The sequence below is a fragment of the Capronia coronata genome (genome assembly GCF_000585585.1).
Source record: "Capronia coronata CBS 617.96 chromosome Unknown acBCG-supercont1.3, whole genome shotgun sequence".
NCBI lineage: Eukaryota > Fungi > Ascomycota > Eurotiomycetes > Chaetothyriales > Herpotrichiellaceae > Capronia > Capronia coronata.
Genome location: NW_006912895.1, coordinates 476,443 through 497,331, shown reverse-complemented (window position 1 = coordinate 497,331; position 20,889 = coordinate 476,443). Strand labels below are relative to the sequence as shown.

General features: G+C 53.0%; 9 protein-coding genes across 9 annotated transcripts; 4 read left to right on the top strand and 5 right to left on the bottom strand.

Moving 5' to 3' along the window:
* Window positions 1-754: 754 nt before the first annotated feature.
* On the bottom strand, window positions 755-1,705 carry A1O1_03470 (uncharacterized protein; the record flags this gene model as incomplete). The annotated part of the gene is made up of 1 exon (XM_007724374.1): window positions 755-1,705. The coding sequence occupies one exon, from the start codon at window positions 1,703-1,705 to the stop codon at window positions 755-757; it is 951 nt and encodes a 316-aa protein (XP_007722564.1).
* A 1,349-nt stretch (window positions 1,706-3,054) lies between these two features.
* A1O1_03469 (peroxisomal hydratase-dehydrogenase-epimerase) lies at window positions 3,055-5,923 on the top strand (the record flags this gene model as incomplete). The annotated part of the gene is made up of 4 exons (XM_007724373.1): window positions 3,055-3,213; window positions 3,279-4,093; window positions 4,141-4,549; window positions 4,598-5,923. The coding sequence occupies 4 exons, from the start codon at window positions 3,055-3,057 to the stop codon at window positions 5,921-5,923; spliced, it is 2,709 nt and encodes a 902-aa protein (XP_007722563.1).
* An 834-nt stretch (window positions 5,924-6,757) lies between these two features.
* A1O1_03467 (uncharacterized protein) lies at window positions 6,758-8,719 on the top strand (the record flags this gene model as incomplete). The annotated part of the gene is made up of 1 exon (XM_007724372.1): window positions 6,758-8,719. The coding sequence occupies one exon, from the start codon at window positions 6,758-6,760 to the stop codon at window positions 8,717-8,719; it is 1,962 nt and encodes a 653-aa protein (XP_007722562.1).
* A 743-nt stretch (window positions 8,720-9,462) lies between these two features.
* Window positions 9,463-10,233, bottom strand: A1O1_03466 (uncharacterized protein; the record flags this gene model as incomplete). The annotated part of the gene is made up of 2 exons (XM_007724371.1): window positions 9,463-10,023; window positions 10,075-10,233. Coding segments are annotated over 2 exons (282 nt in total), but the record flags the coding sequence as incomplete, so codon positions are not given.
* A 152-nt stretch (window positions 10,234-10,385) lies between these two features.
* Window positions 10,386-11,755, bottom strand: A1O1_03465 (alcohol dehydrogenase; the record flags this gene model as incomplete). The annotated part of the gene is made up of 2 exons (XM_007724370.1): window positions 10,386-11,627; window positions 11,681-11,755. The coding sequence occupies 2 exons, from the start codon at window positions 11,753-11,755 to the stop codon at window positions 10,386-10,388; spliced, it is 1,317 nt and encodes a 438-aa protein (XP_007722560.1).
* A 1,497-nt stretch (window positions 11,756-13,252) lies between these two features.
* On the bottom strand, window positions 13,253-13,740 carry A1O1_03464 (uncharacterized protein; the record flags this gene model as incomplete). Its single annotated transcript, XM_007724369.1, has 2 exons — window positions 13,253-13,672; window positions 13,738-13,740. The coding sequence occupies 2 exons, from the start codon at window positions 13,738-13,740 to the stop codon at window positions 13,253-13,255; spliced, it is 423 nt and encodes a 140-aa protein (XP_007722559.1).
* Window positions 13,741-14,338: 598 nt separating this feature from the next.
* Window positions 14,339-16,120, top strand: A1O1_03463 (uncharacterized protein; the record flags this gene model as incomplete). Its single annotated transcript, XM_007724368.1, has 1 exon — window positions 14,339-16,120. One exon carries the CDS (start codon window positions 14,339-14,341, stop codon window positions 16,118-16,120), a length of 1,782 nt encoding a protein of 593 aa, XP_007722558.1.
* Window positions 16,121-17,508: 1,388 nt separating this feature from the next.
* Window positions 17,509-17,799, top strand: A1O1_03462 (uncharacterized protein; the record flags this gene model as incomplete). Its single annotated transcript, XM_007724367.1, has 2 exons — window positions 17,509-17,580; window positions 17,701-17,799. Coding segments are annotated over 2 exons (171 nt in total), but the record flags the coding sequence as incomplete, so codon positions are not given.
* A 1,058-nt stretch (window positions 17,800-18,857) lies between these two features.
* A1O1_03461 (uncharacterized protein) lies at window positions 18,858-20,873 on the bottom strand (the record flags this gene model as incomplete). The annotated part of the gene is made up of 1 exon (XM_007724366.1): window positions 18,858-20,873. The coding sequence occupies one exon, from the start codon at window positions 20,871-20,873 to the stop codon at window positions 18,858-18,860; it is 2,016 nt and encodes a 671-aa protein (XP_007722556.1).
* Window positions 20,874-20,889: the final 16 nt, after the last annotated feature.

The following is a 20,889-nucleotide window of genomic DNA, read 5'->3' as shown; positions in this document are numbered from 1 at the left end:
TACGGCTGGCGGGTTCGAGGCTCGAGCGTCTGGGCCTGGAGCGAGTACTCCGCTACTAGTATATCCATCCATTATTTGTCGACGTACATACATACCTACCTATACATACCAGTATCGTACTCTGTATGGAAAACTTGCCAATGAGTCATGTAGGTATCTTCATAGGTGCATAGGTGGTACCACTACTGTGCACATCCCGACCGTAGTAGGCCTACTGCGTGTCGGCACTTATGACCTCGAGTGATGGTGATGAACTTGCAAATCTCACTCAGCCTGGAGCCTGACCAGGTGGGTACCAGATTGCAGTGGTGCAGTTTCCCTTGCTCTTCTCAGGTCGCAAAGAACTAGAACTCGAAGACACCGTCCTGTCTGTGAACGCAAAGAAAACCCGGGCACCCCTAGCTTTTGAGATTCTATGTTCGAGCGTTGTGGCGGCTGAGCTCTCGCCTTCTATTCTGGCATGGAGAAGGGATCGGTCTCAATGGTATGGTAGCCGAATTACTTGCCTACCTGGTGTTCGCGTCATCATAACCATGTATTTCGTTTTTGTAGGTTGAAGTTCTCTATGTAATCGCAGGAAAACATCGATGCGTATGTTGCTGTCTGCATGGTTCAGGGTTGGACGTTGTCTGATGCGTTGAGATTCCCGGCCGGGATCTCATTTTAGGTCCAACTGCAGAGAGACAACCTCTGGTATTAGCTGTGAAAAGTATATGTGATGCCTTGAACGGTTAGTTGCTTATGACATTGTCTCTTAGATCCTCACCACCTCCTTGACCTTCCTGTCCTCACCGACCACCAGACGCAGCTGCCTGCCCTTCCAATCCTCCCTGATGCCCTTGAACAATCCTTCGCGCAGCGTGTCCGTGTACAGTTCGTACGCCGGATAGTAGCCGTCGACGAACTCCCTGACCTGGTCGTCCGTCATACCACTGCCTCGAGACGCGCGCAGGCCGGCCTCTTGTTCCAGCCGCCACTTGTACACGTACTGCGGGTCCTCGGCGTCGATGTGGATGAAGGCATCGAGTTGCGAGGTCAAAGCGTCGTAAGACTTCAACGCCTCGTTGATGGCGATGACGCTCTTCAGGGTATTGTGGCCCAGACGCCCCTTGTATGGGTTCGAAGGCGTGGAATTGTCCAGCGCCTGCACCGCGGCGGCGTGTTTCGCTGCAAGCGCCTCGTCGGAGAGCGGGCGGAATCCAACACACCAGCCTTCAAACAAAACCACGCGGACAGGTGACGACGGGTCGGCGTTGACATATTCCCATTCATTCTCCGGCACGCGGTCGCCTTGGCCCGAAAAAGCGGCCTTGTTGTACTGTGGGATCTTGGTCGGTTTGTTCTGCTTCAGACTGGCAAACACCGACAGAGCCAGCGGGATGTCGTGCGTCGATGGCTGCCCTCGATGCTGCAGCAGTGGGTTGTCCGGGTGACTCTGGGCCAGAGCGACCTGGTCCGCGTGTGTCAGGTAGAAGTCGTCGAGCGAAAAGACGACGGTCGATAAGTTGTGTGGTGGAGAAGTCAACGTCTTCTTCAAAATGGAAACAAGCACCGATTTCCCGGCGCCTTGCACGCCGTTCAGGCCAATGAAGAATGGCGGTGCTGCTGGATTGGCGGCTGGGGAATGTCGTGCGTGGTGGTCGGATAATAGCGACAGGATGAAGGGCACTACATACTGCGCTTTATCGTCTTGGATCTCGGGCATTTTGGAGTCTTGCTTGAAGGTCGGGTCATCACATGCCCTTTATCCTTTATGAGACTGGTGATATAGGATGATAATATGAGAAAAGCCTGGTCAGTATATCATTGATCTTATTTTCTCAATGGTGAGATTGGGGTTGGGGTTGGAATCTCCTAAAAGAAATGGGCCGATGTTGAATTGCGGAGAGCAGCCCGGTTGACGATAAAAAATGTCATATCAGTTATCTGATTGCGCGGCCTCGACTCCGGTTGCAGTGGTCCTGTCCAAACCAATCATTCACCTCATTAATGAATGTTGCCACACATCAATATTCAATATCAACGTGGCTTCAGGGAACTCTACCTTATGGTGAATTCTATAGAGTGAAAGTTCACTTTGTCTACACATGGCGGAATGGGCGAGGTTGCATTTGATATACAGTGTACGGGTGACCTCCAGGAATTGCGACACAATTGGCTGATATATTGGCTATCGGGACACGAGTAGCCAACAATAGTCCACAGTCCAGGCACTTGCAGCTACGTACTGAGGTCTGTCTGTACTATAGTAGTATGGATCTGTCGTTTGTAGTAAGTCGCTAAGGGCATGGCTCGGTACGTACCTCTATACTCCATGCAGTGGTGATAGGGCGAAGGCGCAACATTCCGCCTCCCACGTCTGAATCTCGTTCCACATGCCATAAGTTGCTTCGTTGCAGGACTGAAACGGGGAAAAAATGCCCCCGGATGTTATTGCTTTATAAGAATCACGAACTCTCCGTCTTCTTCAAATTGTTGTAGCTGGCCGATGGTATGGACGGCCGATAGCATCTATTGCTTAGCACCTACAGTAGTGATCAGCCCTTATATCCTCGGGCTTCCCAGGCTCCCCTTGGCATGTGGTACGGTGTTCAGTTGGGGTTTTGGGTAGCTGTCCGTGACCCCGTATTTGGGGCAGAATAATTAATGATAAGGAAAGAGAAGCTCGAAAAGTCGAAGGCGGAGGTGGCACTGGCGGCGGAGGATGAGCATGCGGGCGCGTCACATGATCATGAGCCGAGGTTCCCCGGGCCTCGGCCCCAAATCATCAAAATGCCGGCCACAACTCGAAGTTGCATCGCAGGCGGAAGGCAGGCACGGCTGACAGTGACGTCCAAAACATGGGGCATTCAGCGACATTCTGAAGTTCAGAACTGTACGTCCAAATCATCAAGCAAGCATCAACTCCTTCCATCATTGACCATTCCTTTGTTGCTGCCATCATCGCATCTTTCTCTTGAGTCTCTGCTGGATCCTCCACTGTCTCCCTTGGTGTAATTCGTCCACACCTGATTCTGACCCTTTTTCCCGAATCCGCATGAATTACCGGTGAAGATGGTCCAAGAACTGCGTTTCGACAACCAGACCGTGGTGGTCACTGGTGCCGGCGGTGGCCTAGGCAAGGCTTACGCCGTCTTCTTTGCATCCAGAGGTGCCAATGTCGTCGTCAACGACTTGGGTGGCTCGTTCAAAGGCGAGGGTGCGGACACAAAGGTGCGTGTTACATTGTCACATGCTCCGAACCACACGAGGTGGCATTTTCTGACATGACCATCCAGGCGGCCGACGTGGTGGTGAACCAGATCAAGAGTGCCGGTGGTAAAGCCGTGGCCAACTATGACAGTGTCGAGAACGGTGACAAGATCATCCAGACCGCCATTGATAACTTTGGTCGCGTCGATGTTCTCATCAACAACGCCGGGATCTTGAGGGATGTCAGCTTCAAGAACATGAAAGATTCTGATTGGGATCTGGTCAACGCGGTACATATCAAGGGCGCATACAAGTGCGCAAGAGCTGCGTGGACACACTTCAGAAAACAAAAGTACGGCCGAGTAATCAACACGGCCTCCGCGGCGGGCTTGTTCGGCAGTTTCGGTCAATGCAATTACTCGGCAGCGAAGCTCGCCCAGGTCGGGTTCACCGAGACCTTGGCCAAGGAGGGCGCCAAATACAACATCATTTGCAATGTCATTGCACCCATTGCCGCCAGTCGAATGACTGCGACGGTCATGCCCCCCGATGTCCTGAACAACCTCAAACCTGAATGGGTGGTTCCCCTTGTTGCAGCATTGGTTCATCCTTCCAACACTCACGAGAGCGGCTCGATCTTTGAGGTAGGCGGCGGCCACATTGCGAAACTGCGGTGGGAGCGTGCAAAGGGACTCCTTCTCAAAGCCGACACCACCTACACGCCAGGTGCTATCTTGAAGAGATGGGATGCCGTCAACGATTTTTCCGAGCCTGAATACCCTACTGGTCCGGCAGACATGGTCTCAAAACTGGAAGATTCGCTCAAGATGGGAAGCAATGATCCCGGTGAGGAGATCAGATTTGACGGCAAAGTGGTCTTGGTGACCGGAGGCGGTGCTGGGTATGTTCCGTATGCCTCCTAGCATGGTTTGATACTGACATCACCAGTCTCGGTCGTGCATACTGTCTGGCATTTGCCAAACTGGGCGCTTCCGTTGTGGTCAATGATCTAGTGAACCCTGACACCGTTGTCCAGGAAATCCAGAAGCTCGGTGGAAAGGCGGTGGGAAACAAGGCCTCCGTCGAAGATGGAGAGGCCGTCGTCAAAACCGCCATCGATGCATACGGAAGAATCGATATCCTCGTCAACAACGCCGGCATACTTAGAGATAAGGCTTTCGCCAACATGTCAGACGAGCAATGGGATATCATCCTGGCTGTCCACCTCCGCGGTACCTACAAAGTGACCAAGGCCGCTTACCCCTATATGCTCAAGCAGAAGTATGGCAGAATTGTCAACACCACCAGCACCAGCGGGATTTATGGCAACTTTGGCCAGGCCAACTACGCGGCCGCGGTAAGTCGACCATCCTATGTCAGTTGTGCTGGGTGCTAATAAAGGTAGAAACTCGGCATTCTAGGTTTCTCCCGTGCTCTGGCACTGGAAGGCCGGAAGAACAACATCTTCGTCAACACGATCGCACCAAATGCCGGCACAGCGCTCACTCGAACAATTCTTCCTGATGAGCTGGTGCAAGCATTCAAACCCGAGTATGTCGCGCCGCTTGTGCTATTGCTGTGCTCCGACAAGACTCCCGACCCACCTACTGGTCTGCTCTTCGAGGTCGGCAGTGGCTGGCAAGCCCGGACAAGATGGCAGAGGTCTGGAGGTGTGGGTTTCCCCATCGACGTCCCACTGGCTCCTGAGCACGTGGTTGGGAAATGGGCGAAGATCGTCGACTTCGATGATGGTCGTGCGGATCACCCCGAGTCCCCTCAAGACGGCCTCAAGGCTATTATGGCCAACATGGAGAACAAGAGTGAGCAATCTGCAGGCTCCAGTGACGACAAAGATTACCTTGCAGCAATTGAGAAGGCGAAGAAGGCCGAGTCGAAAGGTACGGTATACAGCTACGACGACCGCGACGTCATTCTCTACAACTTGTCCTTGAACGCCCGCAGGACCCAGTTGCCGTTGGTGTATGAGAACGATGACCACTTCCAAGTGCTGCCGACATTTGGCGTCATCCCATTTTTCAATGCAGAATCGCCATTCAACATGGATGATGTTGTGCCCAACTTCTCACCAATGATGTTACTCCATGGCGAACAGTACCTGGAAATACGGAAGTATCCGATCCCGACAAAGGCGAAGACTGTCTCCTTTCCCAAGCTCATTGAAGTCGTCGACAAGGGCAATGCTGGCATCGTCGTCACTGGTGTCACCACCAAGGATGCAAATACCGGGGAAGATTTGTTCTATAACGAATCCACGGTTTTCATCCGCGGATCTGGCGGATTCGGAGGCCCAAAGAAGGGTGGCAACCGTGGAAACGCCACCGCGGTCTACTCACCGCCAAAGCGCGCCCCGGATGCCGTTGTCGAGGAGGCAACCTCGCCAGACCAGGCCGCTTTGTATAGACTCAACGGCGACCGGAATCCTCTTCACATCGACCCCGAGTTTAGCAAGGTGGGTGGCTTCAAGGAGCCCATCCTTCATGGACTTTGCTTCTTCGGCTTCAGCGGCAAGCACATTGTTCAGACCTATGGTCTGTTCAAGAACATCAAGGTTCGCTTTGCGGGCACTGTCATCCCCGGACAGACCTTGATCACGGAGATGTGGAAGGAGGGTAACAAGGTCATCTTCCAGACAAAGGTGAAGGAGACAGGCAAGCTGTGCATAGCTGCCGCTGGTGCAGAGCTGCTTGAGGGTCCCAAACCGAAATTGTAGGTTTAGTGAAAATATCTTCTTGAGGTAGCGTGATCGGTTTGGAAATTGGACTTCGTGAGATATATCGATCTATTCCTCCAAGGCACCTCATTTCTGTAAAACATTCGTCTATCCGCGAACACATATTGAGCTTCTCAGTGCGTGATCGGCTACTAGCAGCATCGAGCCGTGCTCTGTAGGCTTCCGGCGGACCATATGGGCTGCGAAGAGTTGAGAAAGAACGCTGAGCGGAGGTTACCGGAGCCTCCAGATTTTAGGGTTCTTATAATATGCGGCCCAAAAAAACGCAGATTTCTCGATCACAAATTCGACGGTGGCTCAATGGTCTAGTGGTATGATTGTCGCTTCGGGTGCCTCTTGGTTGAAAAAGCCATGAACTGTGACAGGCCTCGGGTTCGAATCCCGATTGAGCCCCATTTTCTTTTTTGGACTATTTACATTCTTTTTCTTTGACTGCTATTTTCATCCTGAATCAATAGTGGGAGGTGCTTGCTGAATGATTGTATTATTGAGCGATTTTTTGTTGATGTGATTCTAGGTGGATGTGGGGGGGCAACACTATTGAGAGAATAATAGAGGATAATAGGGTGCTCTGCGGCACTCTCGGGGCTCAGCAGCACGTCCCGGGTGACCTGAGACAAGTTTCTGGTGGGGGCAGCAGCGTTTCCTCGTCAGCCTTATACGCACGCCTGCGCTTGCATGACGACGAGTCTAGAGTAGGTATATAGTCAGCACTGGCAGAAAGGTGCTTGTTTGCTTGATTTCCTCTCTTACCTCCGATGTCGAGTCTGTGACCATGTCGGGAAGTCTCCTGTGACGGCGATGTGGCTGTACATGAGTTCATCCAAACGTGCCGCCAAACCTCCATCCTTGACCTCAACTCCGGCTCGTCGATCCTCTTCCTCTTCATCATCCTCTACCACCCGCACAACATCTCCTGGTTCGACCCTTACCGAAGTGCTGCGCAAGAATCCGTTCCGAGCAGGCTCCAAGGAGTCTCTCATCCGTGCAGCAGAGCAAGATGCGTCCGTATCCTTGAATAAGGACTTGTTGATTCTCGCCGAGTTCTTCCCCGATGTCAAAGTCGAAGTCCTTCGCGAGCTGCTGCTGCGGTTCGACGGCGACAGCAGGCTGCCAATATGTACCGAACAGCTTCACAAGTACAAGGCGGAATGGGCTAAGGGCCGCTTGAACGTGCCGCCACGAGGCATGGACGATCCGATTCCTACAGAGGAAATGTTCCGAACGAAAGACTACATCGACGGGGTCAAGTGGGCGGTCGGGCGTGAGTTCAGCGGACTGAGCAAGAGTGCAGTGGACGCAGTCCTTGCGGAAGCGAATTTCTCGTACACCAATGCTCGACCGATCCTACAAGGGCTGGCAAACAAATCGTGGAAAGTGGCGCTGACGAGCATATTCAAGAAGAAGAGGGCTCAGGATGAGACGCCATCTTCGCTGTTGGATAGGACGAAGGCGGACCCAGGAGGACCCAGGCTACTTGCTTCTGGCTCCGAAGAACTTGACCACGAACTGGCGGCGCTTTTCGTGCACCCCGCGCAGTCGCAGCGATCGAAGGACCAGCAGACCGTTGACCTCGAATTTGCTCAGGCACTCAATTTGCAAGAAGCCCAGGAAGCCAGTGCTTTGTTCGAATGCCAGGTCTGTTACAACGACGTGCCGTTCGAAGATGCATCAATATGTACTCAATCGGACCATATCATCTGTTTAGACTGTGTCCGGCGAGCGCTGCACGAGGCCATCTTCGGACAAGGCTGGGCGAAGTCCGTCGACGTGGAACACGGCGCCTTGAAATGCCTGGCCAGTGATACCTGCGATGGCCGGATCCCTCAATCTCTCGTGCGACGGGCCGTCCTTCGTGAGAAATCCGGGTCTGGGACATGGTCACGATTCGAGGACCGTCTGGCGCAACACAACCTGCAACAGTCCGGCCTACCGATCCTGCGATGCCCGTTTTGCTCGTACGCCGAAGCGGAGCAGATCTACGACCGCAACTCGGTCGCAAGTACATTGACGTGGCGCATACGCAGACCCACGGGCATCAATACACTCACGCTGATCCTCCTACTGGAACTCATCCCCGCCTTAATGTTCCTCTTGATTCCATTCCTGGTTCTCTTCCCCCACTACTTCATCGCGATCTTCTACACGGCGCTGGCCAATCTGGCTCTCCAGAAACGCACGACGCGCTTCGTCTGCCGCCGACCAGGCTGCTCGCGCAAATCGTGCCTCAAGTGCCTGAAAGCATGGCACGACCCGCACGTCTGCCACGAGCCGCTGATCGTATCGCTGCGCACGACGGTGGAAGCGGCGCGCACGGCGGCCATCAAACGCACCTGTCCGCGCTGCGGCACCAGCTTCGTCAAGTCGTCCGGCTGCAACAAACTCACCTGCGTGTGTGGTTACAGCATGTGCTACCTGTGCCGCAAGAACATCGGCAAGGCCGGCTCTTCGTCCCACTTCGAGGGCGGCGGCGAAGGCTACCGTCATTTCTGCGAGCATTTCCGCCCCACCCCGGGCGTCAAGTGCACCGAGTGTGACAAGTGCGATCTCTATCGTGCTGAAGACGAGGATCTTGAAGTCCGCCGCGCTGGCGAAGAGGCCGAACGCCTCTGGAGGGAGAGGGAGGGCATGGTCGGCGTCAAGGGCCTCGAGGATGCCGTCGGTAATGTCGCCGGCGAAGATACTCTCTGGAAACGCTTTTGGGATGGCAGGTGGACGGTCCAGGGCGTCGTGGATGCCGTTGTCGAACGATGTGTTGTGGTCGACATTGACTGAAGGCATGAGAGACTGCAAAAAAAACCCATACCAAACCAAACCAAACCAGCACTTTTGTACTCGAGGAGATGGGATATTTGCTACTGTTTGTTTAGACTGCAGCATGAAGGGGTTTACACCCTTTTACGGGGAAGTCGAGAGGTGAACCAAGGAGAGAGAGAAGCGCGCTATGATACCCGGCCAGGCGTTGGGAGTTCTGCTACGAAATAGGCACTTAGATATTATGCTCTTAAATTAATTCATTAATGTCATGCAATATGAAGTTGTCTGATTTGTCTCCCTCTTCGGAGGACTTGCTGGACAACTACCATGAGTCTGAAGCTGCAGCTGAACGTGAATCTCGATTGGTATGGCTGTCAGCCCCTAGCACCCTGGCTGCGCCATGGCTTTCTCTCTTGGAAACCGTGAGAACCTAGCTGCTGAAGCTACAGCATCGCCATGTAAGATCTGAAGCGGCAGTCAGATCTGCGCCCGAGTACTAACCCCCAACGGTTCCTTCCCTTCCTCTGTCTCTCCTTGGTCCGGGTTTCCTCTCCCTCCCTAACCTGCCTGGCCACGCTCTTTGGACTCTCTGTCTGGGACCCAGCCCATCAAACACCATGTAGGAGGTTGTGACATTGTCGGCACTCGACAGTCGGGACTCCCCGGTCATCGACAGCCATTCGAACGTAGTTCGCGAAGAACCCGGAGTGGCCGCATGGAGGGAGGGGTCTGGCCTCTGCGTTGAACTTGGTGACCGCCTTGTTCACTGCGTCTTTCGCGATCTTCTCCTGCAGGACCGGCGGAGGAGCGACCAGCCAACTCTTCAGAACGTCGACGGAGACGGCCCAGACGGTCGGTTCGTGCTCTTGGATGACCTGGAGCGTATCCGGCCTGGACTGCAGTTGTTCATGGTGCTCGACGCACAGGCGGGTGACGGCGAGTCGCAGTTGCCGGTCGTCGACCTTGGTGTTCTCATATACTAGGCGTAGACTCGTCGAACCCTTCCATCGCCACTGCAGCCTCGGCATCCTCCCGGAACGTCTCCGAGACCAGAGTCTTCAATTCTGCCATTCCTAGCATGTCGGCACACCCATAGAGGAGGGCGTTAACCTTGAGAGGATACCGCAATCCACCTTCTTCAAGCTCAGTGAGTTGACCGGGAAGGTCGTCCACGATGTCATCAGGATCGTGTTGTGTGGTCATCTTTGCATAGAAGAGAGGGAGATCCTCATCACTGTATTTCCCGGCAACATGTATTCAATGGCTCGTGCCATGATATGTGGCTGTTGTTCAGGTAATGTGATCCGCCCGCTCTGAGCCTCCTGGATGGTTGTCAATGGTGATTGAATGGGTCAGGAGTTTCATGGCAATACCTGGAATTGTCCGCCGCATGCTGCGTCCAGCATTGGAGAGTGCGCACACACAACAACGCGATGGACTTTGAATTCAACTCCTTGACATTCGATCACAAGGTCGGAGTATTTGCCAGTCTCCAGGAATTGAAGATATGCCGCTTGTGCGATGAGATATATCTTTGCTGACAGGAACGAACGGTGGTGGAGTCAACGAGGCTGTCTGCACTGCGGTGAAATGAGGAGCAGATCTCAAAAGGCTGCTGCGCGACGCGCACAAAGGAGTCAATACAGGCAAAGACACTGCCTCACAAAATCCTGAACCTTGGCGATCAAGATTCACCGCACAATGCAGGCACATCCGTCGCATTTCCATCATCGTCTGCATCTGCAGGCGGTGTCAACATGGTAGCCTCTTGCGCATCAGTCGTTTCCGTGTTTTCGGGCTCGTCGTCGACAACACGCTGAGCTTTCAGTCGATTCACGAACCCAGGATCAGGGGAGGGCCAGGCATAGTCCACCCATTGAGACCCAATGACTGCTCGAATGCCTTTTGCAAGCATGCGAATGGTCTGACGCCGCGAGAGAGACCACTCGTGATCGCTGACAGCGTCTGACGGAGTCATGGTACCTGGTTCAGCATCGAGGTCGTCGGCCAACCCATCGAGGACGCTCCTCCACACTCGCAATGTCTCGTCCAGTTCTTCCATATTGCTGACACCCATGACGGAGACCCCAAGCTTCTCTCGAGGCAGATTTAGGACATGACCATAAGTGGTGTCATTGTCGCCCAGGGGACTTCCTAGCGCACCGACCTTTGAGCCCTCGCGGAGCCAATTCTCAAGAGCAAAGCGAACAGCGACCACTTCCAGCTTTTCCCCCTTGCTATTGGCCCATTTTCCGGCATCGATACAAGCCTGTCGCAGATCATCAGGTGCTGGATGCCAGTTGCCCATACCCCCAACCGGAGGTCCGTTTCTTCTCAGCAACCCCATGCCCAGTGGACTGGCATTGGTCACGATGCCGACGCCGGCGGCAACCAGACGTTGAAGACCTTCCGACAGCAGCCTCGTGTTTTGGAGTGTGAAGTTGGCGTACGACTGGACGATGTCAATGGGCTCGCCGGTCTCCTGCAGAATCATCTCGGCCAATTCACACAGAACGTGGACTGGGTAGCCGGAAATGCCGACATATTTAAGGGTGCCGTCTTCGTCCCGGATACGACGCAGTTCGCGTACGGCGCCAAGTACCTCCTGAGGCGAGACAAACTCGCAATCGTGGCAATAAACCACGTCGAGGTAATTGGTTTTCAAGCGTTTGCAACTCCGTTGGACACTCTCCCGGACCCAGGCAGGAGAGTAGTCAAAGCCATCAGAAGCAACTCGACCGACTTTTGTGAGGATGAAATACTGGTCTCGCGGATAGTGGTTTCGCACTATGTCAGAGTCCAGCGCCGCCCCAAGAATTTCTTCGGCGGGTCCATAGTAAGGAGAAGTGTCAAAGGCGCGGATACCTTGAGCAAGAGCTTTCTGGACGAGAGAGGTGCTGCTCAGGGCATAAGGATCGACGTTATACTTGACACAACATCAGCTGCTACTCTTTCTTGCCATGGACGGCTGCTCAATACCTGGTAATTGAAGGTGGCGGTACCAAAGATCAAGGGAGGGAGTGAGTCAGACAGCGGAGCCGTTGGCCTAAACATGGCTTTGTCAGTCATCGCCAGGGATGATGTTTGGGCCTGCAGACGTATATTATGTGTATATATGTATAAAGGACGGAAAAGGAGTGAACAGAAGCGAATTGGATTTTAAAGGAGCGTTGGATTTGTTTTACTTTTTTAATCACGGCGGCGGTCAGGTTTGATATGTGGCCGTGATCGGGAAGGCTGTCTATCGATGGCCGGCACGGTCTTTTTCCCTAGATGGATCGAAGGGGCAGGATTGCGAGATTCTGGTGGGGGCGTTGGTACCTGCGCAAAGCCGACGGACTGCCAACTAGAGAGGGAGGCTACACTGAGCTAGGGAGAGGGAGGAGTGCGATTGGCCTGCAGTATGCCTAGATGCTTCTGTCAGAAGGCGATGCGAATGCGAAGAGCGCAAGAGACGGAGGAGATCTTAGGAGGAGGACATGAAGGGCATGTCGAGATAGAGCGACATTTCACTTACCATCTCAGGCATTCTGGCAATTCAGGCATCTACGCGCTACAAACAGCAAACGCAGCTGAATGATGAATGGTCACACAAGATATTGCAGCCTTGACGGCGATGGCGAAGCAGAATCAAGCACGACGCCACCCAGATCCATGATGCGGTGAGATTGGTGCCTGCCATCTGCCCATCTGCCTTCTGGCCATCTGGAAACCGGCACGAGTGCACACCCCTCCGTCCTTACCCTTCCGCCTGGACCCTTCTTCATCTTGCGTACACTACACCGTGCTGTCCATGCACCCGGGAGATCCTCCAGGCATACTAGCAACCCCGGGCCGAGATACGTTCCCTGCATTATTATAAGGACTGCCTTCAAGGCAGATGCGGCTTATGAGAGCCTGCACTGCTATACCCGTCTATACCCGCGCCTGAAAGCTGTCCATGTCACTCACACACGCTGTGCACTGAATGCTGGTTGCCCTCTGACATGCTCAACGGGAGTCCGTTGTGGAGAAAAGAGAATCAACATTCGCTCCTTACTGTCGGCAGCAGACAGCAGGTATATTTGACGCACTGCAGGTGGTTACAGCAATGCCCTCCAATCCCAATGAAACAAATCATATGGTTGGTTGTGGTGGCCATTCATCTTCCATTATCTCATCTCGCGGCTGCCCTCGACCTGAGTGGAGAGCGTTCTATTGCTGACTCTCCCCGTCAACACCTATATCTCCAGGCTGACTCCGAACATTGATGACTATCCACTTGAACCAGCTTTTGCTCTCGACTGAACCGTGGCCTCTCCGGGCCCAACATTCGAATGCAAGATCTGCACATCATCTCGCCTATCAAAAGCATATGTCTGAACGCTTTCCATCCGCCTGTTATTGTACACCCCACAATGTGATATTTACGCTCCAACGCCGTCCGCTATGCATGAATGAATCTCGAAGATCGGAAAGGAGAAAGTCTGGGAAGTTGCTGAAGGGTCCGTCCAGATCCGGCGTGCATCCAGTAAGGTCACCGTCCTTCGCAGACGGTTAGCACAGGGAATTTCAATCTCTGTACATTTTGGGCTTCCAACCTTCTTTGATTTCTCTTTCCAGAGCGGCCTTCCGTTCGGCGGCCTGCGCTTCCATCTCTATTCGTTCCCGTGCGCGGAGGATCTTGCTTTGCAGGTAGAATGAGCCGCCACCACCTTTCTTGGGTTCATTAAGGTCGTATAATTTCTTGAATCGTTCCAGAACCTGCTCCATGTTGGCCACGCCACCCTGGGGAGGTTTCACATTGAGGATTCTGCAGGCTTCGTCGAGGCTCATGCCAGAGGCCGCAGAGTTGTTGGCCGCGGCCGATCCGCTTCCGGCGGCAGATTTCGCATATTGAGAGGATGCTTGTGCTTGCTTGTATGCCTCTGCAAAGGCTTTGCCGAAAACACGGCCGCCGGTGAGGACGATTTGCGTGATGATTCGATGCGCCTGAAAATGTTAGCTGCATGAAAGAATGAAATGCAAGCAGATGTTGTCTCGAGCGGGACACTCACCATCTACTCTTGTAAGAAGCGCGAGAACAGTCTAGGAGGTTATACGAGTAAAGGGATTGCGACACCTTATGGGTTGGTTGATGAACAGAGAAATCTTTTGGATAGCAACATGCTGGTTCAGTCCAAGTTGTTAGCAGCATCTAATTTTCCCCAATTTGGTGTCGGAGAAAGATCTAGGTTCACGTGATGTGTCATTTCCTCGCCCGCGCCGGCTCCAGATTCTGACGTCGGCACCCGTCTTGTGTCGCTCTCTCGGCCCTGCTGTCTGCCTGCGTTCGGTGTGTGCTGTGCAGTGTTCACATGCCTCGTCGTCCGCTCGTCTGTCAAACCATCTCATGAGGCCAAAAAGGGTCATTTTGATCCCTGTTCGACCGCTGACAATGCCTACAACGACACTCCGGGCATCTCATCCACTTCTACTCCCAAATGACCAGAGACATTCATTGTCTACATAGGCCGTGTAGTGTTCTCAGTTGTCTCTCGCTCTTCAGATGATCCAGCAATATTTGTATGGCAGCATTTGGTAATGCATTCGATTCTAGCTGCTAGCCATGGGCGAGACTGACGGTTCAACTCATTAGAAACACCCTGGATGTCATCAATGTCCAAACCGGCCTCGTATGCGTCTGCGACTGACCCGTCGAGCTCCCAGCCGACCTGGGATCCGAACACTCCTACATATGCCGCCTTCTCTCCCTCGTCTGCCTCAGGGTATTCGGCTGCATCGAAACAGCGGTCCACCATCATAGTACACAAGAAATCTCCGTTGTTGGTGGCTACCCCTCCTGAGATCACTCGAGCATTGGCACACTCGCATCCATTCTTGCTGCCCTTGAACAAAGTCGCCGGACTACTGTCATGGAGTACACCAGACCCTTGGGAGTCTTACCTTCTGGTGGCCCTTTTTTGGGCCATCACTCTGTACGGTAGCGAAGTCATCCGCTTTGGCAGTCCAATCCTCGTGGTAGTCGGGCTCATCTTGGCCATGTACTCGAGACGATACTCGCCTCTGTCGTCGACCAGCAAAACCGGCGACAAACGTCCGGCCAGCACCCATAAAAGAGAATCTTCGGAAGCCACTTCTCAACACAAGACGTTGGATGAGATCGTCGATACTCTTCAAGAGTTTACTGCGCGATGCAATATCCTGCTCGATCCATTCCTCAACTTGACCGATTTCCTCTCTACCCAAACCACTCCCACCTCTGCTACCACCCGGCCGGCATTAACAACGCTTTTCATCCGGGTCCTCCTGATCACCCCTTTTTGGATCCTACTGACCCTCCCGCCTTTCTACATCCTGACTCCCCGACGGGTCATCCTCACATTTGGCACTATACTGCTAACTTGGCACTCCAAGCCGGCTCGAGTATCGCGGGTTATCCTTTGGCGATCAGTGTTCCTGCGCAGAACAGCAGCAATTATCACCGGCCTAAATTTCGCCATCTCGTCTAACGGGAAGCCCGATCTTCCAGCACGATCCACGCGCTCTAAATCTCAGGCTGGGCTTGCTTCGGAGGTTGCCACTAAACGAAGACCGAATTCGTCGGGTGTACGATTTACATTCATCCTCTACGAGAACCAGCGTCGTTGGTTGGGTCTCGGCTGGACCACGTCTCTATTCGCATATGAGCGCGCTCCATGGACCGATGAGCATCTCAATCCTGCGCCATCCAAGGACGAGTTCGAATTGCCAGAAGTGGAAGGAGGACACTCCCGATGGAGGTGGGTCGAAGGTTCTGAATGGAGAATAGAACATGGAGATGCAAAGCAGCACCAGAGAGCCGCTAGCGCAGCCGGGGCCGCTGGTAAAGACGCAGCCAGTGATGGCGGCGGCTGGATATACTACGACAACAAGTGGGACGACGGAAGAACCGAGGATGGATGGGGCAGGTATACCAGGAGACGCAAATGGTGTAGAGATGCCGAGTTGGTCGAAGTTACCCCTAGCATGGAGGTGAGTCGCAGTGCAACACCGGTACCACCGTCTTCCGATCCAGAAGAAGACAAAGTGAAGAAGGCCAAGGAGTTTGCCAAAGGACTTGGTGGTTCCAAGGATACGGGTACTGCGACGCCGACTGGCACATCTGCCGCGGACTCGGCTCCTGCGAGGGACGAAGGAGAAAAGCCCAAAGACAGCGATACCGCAAGCCTCTCCAAATCATCGATGACCAAAAAGAGCGGCGGCTGGTTCTCCACGTCCTCGAGGCGAGAGCGGAGTGACAGTAAGAGCAGCAGCGGGAAGAATACGGGACGTTACAGTGCTCGAAGTGACCGAAGTCGCGATGGGCCGGAAGATGATGTGCATGATCAATGGCGAGATACTACTACGGCACCCAGGCCGTTTGGCGTCCAGGAGGATATTGCTATGAGTTTAGGGTAGTAAGGAGAAATGGGAGTCTGCATGGATTGTTGTCTCGCTCGTGACCGTTCCAACCCATTCGCCAGAGCTGTACTAGTATGCTTGCCTGGACCGACGGAGGGATGTATGTCTTAAGGCCAACGAACCGATGACTCTGCAGCCTCTGCAACCCCGGATATGTCTTGTTCTTTTTTTTCCATGCCTCGTTCTCATCATCCAACTACGTAATTCCTACCAGGGATATCCCACCCGGCATCCCAGTCTTGACTCTTTATGAACTCAACAACCTTGGAACCTCCCACCCATCCTTTCAAGACTCAACTCACCTAAACAGGGCCCCCTCAACCTGTACTCTGGTTCTCCTACTAAAGTGATCTCGCCTAGCGATCTTGTCTGCAGCCCCGGGATCTTATAATGCTAAGCCACTACTAGTACACGCTCGCGAGTCGCCAACCGCCTGAAGGCACCTACCTAAGTACTACCTGGTGGCCATGGCCCGAGTAGTGAGACCCTGATCCCTGTTGATCCCGTTGATCCTGCAGGGCTCTTACGGTCCTGTCGCATATCCTCTGGTCATCATTCCCCCGTCATATCCAACGCCGTGTCGCCCGCTGAGGGGTCAAGCGGTTATCAACTGTCTGATTGACGTCAAGCCACAGCTGTGGATGATGCGATGGTTTGGTTTGCCAACTTGAACCTGTCTCTGAGTCTGCGAGTACCGGTTGTCCTACAGCATGATTTACCCACCTGCACTCAAGAGGGGTTGGGAGTCAAGGTGTATATATATGTATATATATGAGGCAGATTGACAAGGCAGACTCGTATGATCTTCAAAAAGGATTCTGAAATAGCCATCCGACTGATTGATTACTTTGCTATCAAATCCATCTTTCTTGATATATTAAACCCCACATCCCTGAAGATATACTGAGTACATCTCACACATCCTTTCCAATATGGCTGAACAGCAGCAGCAGAAGAAGCAGGGCGGTACGTACCACTCTTCATTGTCATATGCTCTCACGCTCTGCATGCAGCTGCGTGCCGGGCAGGGGGAGACCTGATGTCTCGCACTCTTGTTCAAGACAAAAACTCCAGACGGACTGCGTCCCATCAAGAATGACAATGAGAATGAGAATCGAAGAAATGCTGATATATTTCTCTCTCCAGGTCCAGGAGCCATCTTGGGCGGATTGGCTAGTACTGTGGGCAGCACTGTTGGCGGAGTCACTGTACGTTTTATTATACCATACCTGCCTTCTTACCGTACCTTGTCTTTCACTTTTCTTTTCTTTGCTTTCGTCCTATCCTGTCCTGTCCTGGCACGTCGAGTAGGATACGAGTCTATCAATCTCGAACGGGGTTTGAATCATGCTTGCTGACCATTGACACACTTGCCTCTCTTCTAGGATACTGTCGGCAACACCATCTCAGGCGTGGGCCAGGGCGTGGGCAAGACCGTGGGTGGCGCGACTGAAGGTGTATGTTTCTTCTAGAATGATCGCCCTCTCATTTTCGTTTTCATTCCTGTCATCCAAGATCAGATCTAGGTCTGTCGAACCATTACTTCGGTGCTGACTGTACTTCTTTGACCGAAACAGCTCGGAAACACCACCAAAGCCGTAGGCGATACTGCCAGAGGTGCGACCGATTCGGTTGGAGGCAAGAAACAGTCAGGGGATAATCCGCTTGGATTGTGAGCTGAGCACCAGGTTGTTGTATATGCCGATCTTGGGTGTGAGGTTGTTCTCGGAACCTCTCCCTTAGTGTTTCAGGATAATGGCTCTCAATGCCAGTAGTTTGACGATGTAAGAATAGGAATGATGATGATGTTTACATTTGATGTTTGAAGAAAAGGGGGAAAAGAGAAGAAATATGAGCCGGATCTGGGTTAGGGTTACTACTTACTAGTGTACCACCTACCTATACACGACTGTTTCTTTGATTGACCCAACATTCGCAATCTAGGTTTTATAATGATGATATTCAAGTTCCTGAATGTTGAAGATATCATATGTCATGTCATAGCAGGTACTTGTGGTTTGTATGTTTGATCTAACGCTGCAGTTGTTTCATGAATCGTGTGAAACCAAATGATGAGAGTCGCCATCTCCTTCGGGGATGTGGACAAATCCACCCAGAGAAAAATGACTGTTGATCTTCAGTAAAGACAAGTCAGCACTCGGAAATGGGGTTGAAGACGTTTGGATGGCCGACAGCCGCGAGGTGCAGTGATAGAGGAAATCTTGGTCTCTTGATGGAAGGCGTCTTCTCTGACAAGGCTGCGTGGGAATAGGAGACTCTCATATCTTGATTGCGACGTAATGATACCTGACCGTACCTCAAGGATAGGAGAGTGGTTGGATCAAGCTGCCTTAGAGACGGGACAATTGTCGTGCGCCTGATATGTCATGTTGACGGTGGGCACACTATAGTACCAGAAGGAAGTCCTCGGTTTCACTTACGGTCAAATTGTAGCAAATATGATTGGATTGCTATGCAGATGCGACATCAAAACAGGAGACCATCCAGGAGCAAGGTATTGATTGAGCTTCCACATTTGAAGCGAGACCTCCTTGACTCCAACATAGTGACACTACCCGTATATGTAGAATCGACTTGCGCCTGTCACCAACCATCGTCCCGGTTATACCCTCCTAAATGCTCACGCCCAGAACTCCCGCCCCTCAGCCAATTGTCAATGCTGTGCTCATATGCATTCGTGTTCCATGTCCATAAAATCGTCCCTGACCTGCTCTCACAGTTCCTGTGCATCCAGCTCCAGCTCCACGTCCTCGTACTCGTCAAGGCATATCAGCCCAAAGAATGCGCGATGCTTGCACTTCTTATGCCTCCTACCTCCGTCGTCCGCCACGGTGCTGCTAGGCTGGGCACTAGAGATACTCGGAGCTGACGAGTGACTGGTCAATGCTGTCGTTCCGGGGGTGGTGGAAATATGGTCTGAACCTGTGTGCGGGTGACGATCGCGGCAACCGAAGAACAATCCCGGAGTTTCACACTTATCCGGATCCGCCGTCTTGGTTGCTCTTATTTGCGACGTAGTAGGGGAAGGAGACGCAAGCTTGGTACTTGTTGGATCCCGACAACCCAACCAACCGGGATGATCGCACGTGGAAGACGCGGAGGTGGAAGTGGTAGTCAATGGGATGGAACTTGTTGTTGCAGCTGTTGTTGTGGTGATTGTGACGTTGACCGTCTCCTTGCATCCAAACCAACCGGGCGTGGCACAACTGGTAGTGGTGTAGGTGGTGGTGACGACTGGTGTAGTGGTTGTGCCCGTTGTGGAGGATTCATCTAAGCAGCCCCACCAGCCTGGTGTTTTGCAAGTCGTCGTCCGAGTGCGTGTGGAAGAGCTGGCTGTGGTGGTCGTACTGGTCGTGGGATCTGATCCGTTGCTTTCGAAAAATTTCCAGTTGTAGCAATCGACACATTCATCGTCAGGGATACATTCAGGCACAGTTGGGTAGACTTTGATCACGCTCTCGATGACGTTCCGGATTTTGTGATTGCCAATCCCTACACGCCAGCCATAGTCGCTCACCGTATCGTAGACGCACTGCTTTCCTGTATGGCATTGGGATTCCATTGCGTAACCACCCAGCGTGCATGTTGCCGTAGCCCCATTGCACGTGCCCATGAACACAGGATCGGCAGTGTTGCCGAAGTGGTAGGCTCCGGTATATTTGGTGCGCGGCCTGTGAGGATCTGACGACGGAGGTGCTGGAAGGCCGAGCCGTTTCGCTGGTAAGTCCTCACCGGGTGCCTCGAAAGTCACAGTAGGAAGGCCAAAGGTGAGCCCGAGTAAACTGGTCACCGCCCCGCCCAAGGAATGGCCAACAAGCCAAACATTCGAGTCGGGGTATAGTTCGGTGACGTTCGTATACAGATCGATAGACGCACGATAGTATCGGTTTTCTTGCCGCAAAGCCTTGATAAGGCATGTTTGGTTGCATGTATAAGTGCTGCTATAGCAGTCACAGACTTGTCGCCAGAAATATTGCCCGCCTTGAGCGCAACAGCAGCTGAAAAAGAGATTGTCGTTGAGCTTGTCGCTTGTCGTCGTTCCGTCTCCGTCAAAAACTGCGGGTGAAGTGCCCTTCAAACTGATGATGATGGTCTCGTTCTCTTTGTCGGCAAAGATGTGACCCCTCAAGCCATCACCTTCCCAGCCAAAGTCTTTCGACCGATTGTAGGGATGAGACACATCCAGCCAGTCTCCCTCACCAGGCACAGGTGAATATGCATCTGCCGCCATAATGGCAAGGTTGATGACAGTGTCTCTATCCGTCACATTCGGGCCTTTTACTTCATCCATTGTCCATGCCGAAGCGCCGAGCACCGCTGGAGCCCCCGTAAGTCGAGCATATCGTAGATGTTCCTCGATGCTGTTCGGCTGCCGGTCGACCAATCTTTCAATTTCCACAGGGCTGGATCGAGCTGTGAAGTGTGGCGGCTTCTCGATGGAGGCCACCAACTCATCGTCATCTGTCGTCACTAACACCGGGGCCTGAGGGCGGAAATCGTAGCGCTTGTGCAGTTCTGGGTCTCGGTATGTGCCTCGGTGAAAAACATGTCTTAAAGTGAAGTCGTGGGTGTCCTGCCTGGGAAGAGGTACAGGATTCCACGGGTCGACGATGGCGGGAACACTGTTGGCTGCATTCGGGGTTGCGAGTGCGAGGAAGGACAGTAGGAGGGCGGCGGAGATCCTACGGCTGGATGGACAGGGCTGATCTCGAGGTTTCCGTGTCTTCATATCGACAGTTGTTATT